The sequence below is a fragment of the Lotus japonicus genome, chromosome 1 (assembly GCF_012489685.1).
Source record: "Lotus japonicus ecotype B-129 chromosome 1, LjGifu_v1.2".
NCBI classification, from domain to species: domain Eukaryota; kingdom Viridiplantae; phylum Streptophyta; class Magnoliopsida; order Fabales; family Fabaceae; genus Lotus; species Lotus japonicus.
The window spans coordinates 47214528-47224719 of NC_080041.1; the positions used below are offsets into that span (position 1 = coordinate 47214528).

General features: G+C 37.5%; 1 protein-coding gene across 1 annotated transcript; it reads left to right on the top strand.

Annotated features, from left to right (window-relative positions):
• Positions 1-3508: 3508 nt before the first annotated feature.
• LOC130736699 (calcium-dependent protein kinase 10-like) lies at positions 3509-8692 on the top strand. Its single transcript, XM_057588511.1, has 7 exons — positions 3509-4488; positions 4586-4729; positions 4824-4976; positions 6340-6455; positions 6560-6727; positions 7579-7809; positions 7977-8692. Exons 1-7 carry the CDS (start codon positions 3792-3794, stop codon positions 8148-8150), a joined length of 1683 nt encoding a protein of 560 aa, XP_057444494.1. The 5' UTR covers positions 3509-3791; the 3' UTR covers positions 8151-8692.
• Positions 8693-10192: the final 1500 nt, after the last annotated feature.

Consider the following 10192-nt stretch of genomic DNA (forward strand, 5'->3'; position numbering starts at 1 on the left):
TTTTTCGACAACCAAGTGTCGAAGAGTGAGTGAGTAACTGGGGATGATCAAAACAAACAATCAAGATAACTGAAAGTCGAATTTCATTAATTAAAAAGAAAGTTACACGAAACAAATCGAAGGCTGGAAATTACATTAAATAAGAAAATGTCGAAAACCAAAGAAACACAACACAAAGCTTGAAAGCATAAAAAGCAGGAATCTTAAATGGCTGGTTCTGCAACATACTCCTTCATGATCACGTTAGGCCCGTTGAGTCTCTTTAATGCGGACATGTGAGCTTTTTAGTGAGTTTTTTGGGAGTTGAGTTGGGAACCATTTTTTTGAATGAGCTTCTTCTATTTATAGTACTCCATTGTCTCACACGTCCTTGGCGGTTTCTCCTTTGACGGATGGATTAGTGGGCTTGACCCTTCCCACGATCTCTTTACTTGCTCCGGAAGCTCTTTGTGCCGTGGTGGGAAGGGCGCACCTTAACCGTTTGCCTACATCGTGGGTGGCCATCGTGGGTGGAGATACACTCCTCTAACCATTTCTGTTGCAGCGTTACAACGTGGGTATGCGCATGCACGTGCTAATTGTCCGTTTTTCTAGTAACTGCTTCCAATGCTATGTTTGTCGAATTGTGTCATCATCTTAACTTAACATCTTTCCTGATTTTCCTGGACTCACTTCTTCAACAGGCCCATGTGGCTTTGGGCCAAATATTTTGGGCCAACAATCACATGTAAGAAAAATAAAAATTAAAAAGCTAGGAGGTTATGAGCTCCTTCTCTATCTACACGGTGTACACCATAATTTTAGTCTTAAACCAATTTTTTATCGTGCCTCTAAGGATGCACTTATGGGTACTGTAATTAAAGACACAGGATGTTCTTGGAAGTGAACATTACCCCTTGAGGGGAACGCCCTTTTGGATCAGTTGAGATCATCATGTTATGTTAAACCTAGCATGCACATCATACTATAATTAATATTCATGCGTAATCCACTAACTAAGTCAAAAATACTCCTAACGTAACCCTTCCACCGTTGAACAACTTCAACAACTGGTGTCTAGAAGAGTATCCCGTTACCCAGTAGTTCCCACCTTTTTTATTTTCCTTATAATTTAATTAGGTATACATATAGATTATTCTTTTCCATTGTAAAGAAAAAAACATATGTAGAATGAGAGGTCAAAGGTCAATATATAATACTATGGTGGGCATAGAGGCGCTGTCTGTTTTATTGCTGCTTGCCAAAGACATTCTTTCCTCGTGGAAACACAAGAAAGTTTACACCGATTTTGATCCATTTTTCAAAGTAGTTGGCAGTTAGGAATATCTTTAATGACAATTTATACCCCGCCTCTATCTGACTATATTATCCACAAACTAATTTATAAATTACTACAATCCTATTTTAAGAGTAATCGATATAATTTTTTATAGTAGATAAGTAGAGTTTAATAAATATTCAACGTTGATGTAAAATAGTTTGATACTGAAAACTAATCATATTATACCACTAAGGAGAAATAGTAATTTTCATTTTAAAATTTTTATTCAATAAATATGTATTTTATAACATGACAGATTGATTTAGATGCCTATGTAAATGTTGTTTACACAGAAAACACATCTTTAACTTCTAATGAATTTAATGAATATGTACTGCTAACAACTAAATAAAGTATACCATGTTTGAGGAATAATAATTTTTATTTCAAAATTAAGTTTAATTTTTATCCATTGATGGTGTAAAGTTTTACACCATCAACCAATCAGATTTTAAGGATGTGAGAAAGTCTCTCTTTTTATTTAATTCCAATAATTGACGTAGCATATCTTTGAAATTTAATTGGTTGACGGTGTAAAAAAAAATTTGCACCGCCAGTACATCATCTTTTTCTCTTTAAAATTTCAATTAAAACAAAAATGCATTTTATGGTGTGATGGAATTCTACTAGATGACTATCTAAAATTTGTTTACACCTTCAATAACACACATTTAATTTCTATTGTGTAAAATTATTTTACACCTTTAATTAGGTGCATTGTAACTGAACTCTAGTGAAAATGCAATATGAGTTCAAATAGAAGTTTCTTTTTCGAAATTTAGCCGTAGCAGAGACGTTTATCAATTGCATAATTGCAATTCAAAAAGATAATAATACTTCGTCAAAAAATCATAATAATAATAATAATACTATATATGACTAAACCAAACGAGCAGAAAAAAAGTTTATCATTAAAAAGTGATATATATTTTGTCCCCTCGGAGAGCCTAATAATTCATTTGCCAAACGATATTCTCTTTTATATAAATTGAAATTAAAAAATAATATCCAAGTGTCAAAGCCCCCACGCAATTATCCAAGGGGCAGGGTTAGGAAATTCGGCTTCACATTAAAAAAATCTCCCAAAAAAAATTGCAGCCCTAATTAACCACCGAAATATGTGGCTTTGCAATATATATCTATTTTTTTACATTTGAAAATATAAATTACATTTTATCAAGGTTAATTTAGTTTGATGTATAATATAAGGCCTGATAGTTTAAGATCTTACCTAATTGTATTGGATTCAATTAAATTTTAATACTATACAGTGTTTGAGTGTATATCGTATAACTTATAATTTCATTTAAATCAATATAAACCTATGTTTGTAAAATATTGAATAATGGCGATGGTGGTGGTTGTAGAGGTAGCAACAGTGAGGCTGGGTAATGGTTAAGAGTGGCAGCGACGACGATGGTGTTGGAAGTGATGGTGATGATGGTAGTGGCGGTGGCGACGGTGGAGGGAGGTGGTGATGGCAATGGTGGAGGGTTGTGACAGCGATAATGACAATGGTGGCTTAGGTGGTGGCGGTGGCGATGATGGTGTTGGAGGTGAAGGTGATGATGGCTATGGAAGTGGCAGTGGCACTTGTGGTGACGGTAGTGGAGTGGTTGTTGCAGTAGTGGTGCTGGTGGGTCATATCGGTATCTAGTGGCGACAACAATGACAATGATAGTTAAGGGGTGCAGTAGAAGGTGATGGTGGTGGTGGCAGTGGTGGTGAGTGGTGACAGCGATGATAACGATGACAACAATAGTGATGGTGGTGGCGACAGATGTGGTGGAGGGCGGTCGTGGAGTGTGGTGATAGCAATGGTGAAGGGTGGTGTGGTAACAATAGTGGAGGTTGTGGTGGCGGTTACATCACACTCTTATCATACATTATCATCCTATATAAGATAGATTAAGTAATTCATTAAAATGTATAAAAGTGAATAAAATTCTTCTTGTGAATTGAAATAAAAGTAGATTGTTTAAGTGAAGATCAACCAAGATCAACTTTTTAATAAGTTTCTCTGAGTTAAAATGAGAAAATCATTTTATTTATTCACAAAATTCACAAATTAATATTTTAAAAGGTAAAATAATTCCACACTTTATCCTAATTACCATTATGGGACATTCTCATGTAAAAAAGTAAAGAAAAAGATGACACATATATTTGTGGTGCATGTAATGATAAGTACGATTACTTTAATTCCAAAAGTACAACTTTTTCCCTCTGCTGAACTTTCCTTTCTCTCTCTTCTTTCCACCTTCCCCCGCCTCATTCCGCCGGAGACAAAGAAACAACCCACCGCCGGGACCACCACGAGTCACAGCTCAACACACCCAAACACGCTCTCACTTTTTCTCTCTCACAAAAACCAGAACCCTCTCTCTCTCTCTCTCTCTATCTCTCTCTCTCTCTCTCTCTTTGATGCTGTGAATTGAAGAAGAACCTTCAGTAGAAGAAAACACCCACTATGGGAAACTGCAACGCGTGCGGTAGAGCTGACGTGGTGGACGGAAACACCACCACCACCACCACAACCGCCGCAACCACCACCACCAAACCAACCGACCCGAACCGGAAAAAGGAGCCAAACCACAAAAAACCAAACCCACGCGTTGACGAACCGGTCCGGTCAGCGGCCCCGATCCGCGTCCTGAGGGACGTGATTCCGATGAGCCACCGTACCAGAATCAGCGACAAGTACATACTCGGCCGTGAACTCGGCCGCGGCGAGTTCGGGATCACCTACCTCTGCACAGACCGGGAAACCAAGGAAGCTTTAGCCTGCAAGTCGATCTCGAAGCGGAAGCTTCGAACGGCGGTGGACATCGAAGATGTCCGCCGCGAGGTGGCGATCATGTCCACGCTGCCGGAGCACCCTAACATCGTGAAGCTCAAGGCGACCTATGAGGACAACGAGAATGTTCACCTCGTTATGGAGCTTTGCGAGGGTGGTGAGCTGTTCGACCGGATTGTTGCTAGGGGGCACTACAGCGAACGCGCCGCCGCGAGCGTGGCGCGTACCGTTGCTGAAGTTGTGAGGATGTGTCATGCCAATGGGGTTATGCATAGGGACCTTAAGCCGGAGAATTTTCTATTTGCTAATAAGAAAGAGAATTCGCCTCTCAAGGCTATTGATTTTGGTCTTTCAATCTTCTTCAAGCCTGGTATATAATAATCAAAATCAATAGTACAAGTTTTCTTCCCTTTTGAGTGTTTTTTATTTTAGTTTGATTTTGATTTTGATTTAGTTTGTTTTATCAGGTGATAAGTTCAAGGAGATTGTTGGAAGTCCTTACTATATGGCACCAGAAGTTTTGAAGAGGAATTATGGTCCAGAAATTGATGTGTGGAGTGCTGGTGTGATTCTCTATATTTTGTTATGTGGGGTTCCTCCATTTTGGGCAGGTAGTGTGTGATGTTAATCTGTTGTGTTATGAGGATGTTTTTGTTTTGAAGTGAGGATTGAATTGAATGGTTTCTGTTTGTGGAATTGTGGCAGAGACTGAGCAAGGTGTGGCTTTAGCAATTTTGAGGTGTGTGATTGACTTCAAGAGGGAACCTTGGCCTCAGATATCGGGTAGTGCTAAAAGCCTTGTGCAGGGAATGCTAGAGCCGGATCCGAAAAAACGCTTGACAGCTGAACAGGTTCTTGGTAAGTTATTCAGGATACCTAGGCTTGATTTTGTAATGAGTGAAACTTTGTTGTTTCAGCATTTTCCCTTGTTGACTTGCCATCCTAGAGGACTAAATTAGAGGTTTATAATGAGTAGAACAGTGAAGGTGCGGTGTTTGCCTGAAGTTTGAGTGCCGTTTCATTAGATTGGGATTAATTCAGAAGTATGACTGAGATACGATATGTTTTATATTTTATAGGCTTTCAATAAATCATCTCACAGGTACAACTATAGCTTTCATTCATTGATATCAATATCTATAAGGGATGCCTCATAAATATTAGTTCCCACCTTTGTGGCAGATTCTCACATTTATTAGGACTTTAAATTGCGGTGGAGAAACTTGTCAGCAGAAAAGCTGTAAAAAGAAGGGTGAGATGTAAGAAAGAAACCTCAAAATGTTATCACTAATCTATTTTTGCATCTGCCTACATGGAACTATTCTAAATCAGTTAGTAGCTAGAGTGCTTGAGGATATTTATTCCATAGCTATCGGATTAGTGGGTAAAGGGTAGGATAAAATGTTAGGGGCTACATTTAGGGGCTGCTTAGTTGACTAGGTGGAAAGTGGGTAGGTGAAAAATTTAGAATGAATTCACTCCAAATTTCTTGGTATGACTATAAATAAGAGAAGGTGGAAAGTATCAAGTCATAACCCCAGTTGAAAATAATTGTGGCTCTATTGACTATTTTCCACATTCCCACTTTCCGCCTACTCAACCAGCATACTCTTCATTTGTGATTTATATTGAAAAGGCTCCTATCTGTTGCTTCTCCCGGGCTGCCTAGAAAGCTATAACTTTGCATCATAAGCTAAGCCAGATTCATTTTGTATCTATTTCTGGGTTTAAAATCTAGCAGTGTTCATGCAGTTTATCTAACTATTACAGATATGGATGGGGGAGGAAAGGAACATATTTTCCTTTGAAATTTAACAGTGGCATTTAGAATAAATTTTTGGATAAAAAACAGTGGCATTGGTTGTTTATTTTGTTCTTAGAAAATTGTCTTGAAACTTGAAAGTTGAAATAACTAAATAGAGTGACTTTTGGGCCTCAAAATCAGAATGTTTAAGCTGTTTGAAATAGCTGTTAAGCCATGTAAATTTTTATTTTCTTTAAGAGGAATATTTTTAGGCAAACAATAAAAAGAGGTGTATTCTCATTATTGTCCTCATCCATGTCTGGATCCTTTGCCCCTTTGTCACCTCCCCCTTAATAAGGAAAAGAAAATGTTGCATATTTGGATCCTTATGACCTGGATTGGGAGGCTTAACTTCACATCAAGTTTACCTCATGAAGATATCATATGAATATTTACTGTCCTTATTTATGCTTACAGGACATCCCTGGCTGCAAAACGCGAAGAAAGCTCCAAATGTTCCATTAGGAGATATTGTGAGGTCCAGGCTTAAACAGTTTTCCATGATGAATAGATTCAAAAAGAAAGCTCTACGGGTTGGCATCTATGTGATTTGTGCTTTGCTTATTTCTATGTATGATTGAAATAATAAGGAAGTTGAAATGTTGATATTCTGGGTTTTTTTGAATGAATGCTACAGGTGATTGCGGAGCATTTATCTGTTGAAGAGGTAGAAATAATCAAAGATATGTTTACATTGATGGATACTGACAAAGATGGCAGAGTATCATATGAGGAGCTAAAGGCTGGGTTGAGGAAGGTTGGTTCACAATTGGCTGACCAAGAGATAAAGATGCTCATGGAAGTGGTAAACTTCTATATTTACATAACTTATGATGTCATTTTTTCATAGAATACTATTTCTTTGACCATTACTGCTACAATGATAAGTCAATCTGATTGAGCTCTTTGGAACCATTTTTCTGGACTTCTGCTGCATTTTTTTTTTAAATTGGAATTATTATGATTTGAGTACAAGGCAAAGTTTGTAAGTTCTATTGGTCAATAGATTAAAACCCCTGATAAATGTCAACCACCCCTGATTTGTAACAAACCTCTAACTTAAAATCAGTTTTCCTCTTTTCGTAGTCCATTCCCTTCCTGCCATATAGCATCACTTGTCTTAAAAGAGGATTTCCTAAAAGAGGATTTCCTAATGAAAGAGCAGGGCAGGGGTCAGCTGTAAAGAAGTGTTTTTCTTTTCTCTTTACTTCACTACATGCGTATCTTGCATTCACATGTTGTGTGTGATTTGCCTGGCCTTTTTTGTACCTTGTGTAACATCATATGATATCAGATACCACATTTAATGTGATTATGTTGTATAAATTATGTTTAAAATGAGTAAATTCTACTTAGAGGGACTTTGTTTTTCAGTAATATTAAGTATTTAAAAAATTATGTTAGTTGAATTATGGATATTGCCTTTTTTGTTTCTTTATTGGCAATTGTTTTAGATATTGCTTGAGGAATGTGGCACCTGCTTACTAGAAAGACTTCCCATTTTAGTATAAAGCTGGTAGGACATGCTTACGTGAGATTTATATATCTAGAAGGAGATTACATTGAATTGTTATTCATACCCAGATTCTCCTGGAAGTGTCAAATGTATTTATTTGTAATAGAAATTTGTGGATTTCTTTGCTGTGAATTACTTAGGCCGATGTTGATGGGAATGGAGTACTTGACTACGGTGAGTTTGTAGCTGTTACGATTCACTTGCAAAAAATGGAGAATGATGAGCATTTCCACAAAGCATTCAAGTTTTTTGACAAGGACGGGAGTGGGTATATTGAGTCAGGTGAGCTACAAGAAGCATTAGCAGATGAGTCAGGAGTAACTGATGCTGATGTATTGAATGACATCATGCGTGAAGTTGACACCGACAAGGTTCGACTTTCATGCTCATTGCTTATTGTTTAAATTGTAGTTAATATATTACACAGTTGCAAAACTTCACGCTGCCACTCATGTTACATCACAGAATCTCACATACACATTCGACATGTTTATTAAGGCTTTCCAATGTTTTTCAATTTTCTGCTCTCACTTCGCAGGATGGTCGCATAAGTTATGAGGAGTTTGTGGCCATGATGAAAGCTGGAACTGACTGGAGAAAAGCATCTAGGCAATATTCAAGGGAGAGATTCAAGAGCTTGAGCCTAAATTTGATGAAGGACGGCTCACTCCAACTTCATGATGGAATTAGTGGTGAAGCTGTTGTGGTCTGAGTGCAAAGTGATTTCTTCTTTAACCTCGTCGTGCTCACTCAGTTACTCTTTTTTCCTTTCACCACATTTTGTGCTTGAGATATGGCTTGTGGAATCTCTCCATGGAAGCAAGTTTTGGGCAGGTCAGCATTTGAAGCATATTAATAATGATCTTGAGTTGGAGTTTGTTAGCTTAGGTTGTTGGATTGGATGTTTGATGCCTGAAGCATGCATTGGAGGGGTTACGTCTACATACTAAAAATAGATTATAGCTTTTCAGCAAAAAAAGATTTGGGGCACTTGCTACAGTCTTCATGCCCTGAAGAAGTTCATATTCTTTGTGTTGTATATCTTTGTCCTGTTGTGTGTTTGATAATTCCATTCGGAAATGTGAATTTTCTAACTTTTTGTGCAGAAAACTAGTTAGGGCTTGTCTCATCGGCGAGATGAACTTCTGAGAAAGTTATAGAAAGTCTAGGTATCTGCTAGGTCAAGCAATTTAATTTGTTCAGAAATTGTAGCTATCTTTATCTCATTATTTTCAACTATTTTCCCCTTGTTTATCTATTGTCCCCAGTGATGGTTTGTTTGCAGTAGATTGAGTCATGGTAATCTAATACCTAGTGGGTCAAGTAGTAGTGGGCCAGTGGAGGTCGGTGGTACCTAATGGTGGTGACATTGGTGGAGGTGGTTGTTACCTGGTGGTAATGGTGGAGGTGGTGATGGAAGGTGGAGGTGGTGAAGCTGGTGGTGTTGGTGTAGGTGGTGTTACCTAGTGGCGATAATGGCCAAGATAGTCGTAGCAATAGTGGTGGTGGGAGAGGGTGGTGGTGGCGATGGAGGCGGCAGTGGAAAGTGGTGGTCGCAATGGAGAAGGTGGTTGTGGTGGTGGCAGCGGCGAGGCATTGGTGGAGGGTTGTGGTGGCGGTGGTTATGGTGGAGGTCATGGAGGGTGGTGATGGTGGTGGTAGAGGTGGTGGTTGCGGTGCGTGGAGGAGGTGGAGATGATGATAATGGTGGAGGGTGGTGGTGGGAGCGATGGTGGTTGCGGCGGTGGCAACAACAATGGTGATGGTGGAGGGCGATGGTTGTCGTGGGTGGAGGTCTTGATGGAGGTGATGATGGCAACGATGACAGTGTGGAGAGTGGTGGTGGTGGTGATGCTAGAAGGTAGGGGTGTGACGTGGTGGTGATGGCGGCGACAGTGGAGGTGATGCTAGGGAGACAACATAAATAAAAGCACGACACAATAGTCTTAGGGAAAGCACCCTAGACACACCCACCCCTCTACAACTTATTTTTAAGAAATTCATTCATTAAATTTTATTTTGGGACAAAGATATGGATTTTCAGAGCTGAGAAGTGAAAATCCAAACATACAACCAAATTAGCGACACAGCAGAAAGGAAAAGGCAAAGTCCAAAACAAGCGCGTTGTTCTACTTGCTAATAACTACTAATTATATGTTGTTTGTTGCCCCAGTAGAATATGATAACACTATCTTATAGCTTAATATATCATGTCTATCATATGTAAAAGTTATCCTGAGAGAGAGTTATAATAGAAAATATTCTGACAGAATAAGATAACAGTTTTTTATTTGATTATTAGCATAACCCAAAATTAATTTCAACTTTTATCTTTTATGTAATTTATAATAATATTAATATTAATTAATAAATATTTTTTTATTTTAATAAAATATTAATTTTATTACTTATCAATTTCTAGTTGTTATTGTTACGTTAAAATTATTTAGTTACTAATAAATTTAATTAAAAATAAATCGATTTATAAATGGTGAAAATATTGGATTTCATAAAATAACTAATTTTCGCTATCACTTACTACTACTTAGTTAATATTATTTTTTCTTTATTTATATTATAGTAAAAATACACAAAATAATTCTTCACTAACAATAAAATAAGCTACTCGTATATACAAAAATTAATTTTTTAATAGTAAATTTAGACTAATTTTTATTATCATATGATATTATTTAAAATTATTTCTATACTTGTATAATTATAATTAATAATTAAAATATAAATTATTTTTGA

Excerpts from the sequence above, each read along its gene's own strand:
- LOC130736699 (XM_057588511.1), top strand. The coding sequence starts at position 3,792 with ATGGGAAACTGCAACGCGTGCGGTAGAGCTGACGTGGTGGACGGAAAC. Across the intron at positions 4,730-4,823 it reads GGTTCCTCCATTTTGGGCAG|AGACTGAGCAAGGTGTGGCT; the intron begins GTAGTGTGTGAT and ends GAATTGTGGCAG. Across the intron at positions 6,456-6,559 it reads TCAAAAAGAAAGCTCTACGG|GTGATTGCGGAGCATTTATC; the intron begins GTTGGCATCTAT and ends TGAATGCTACAG.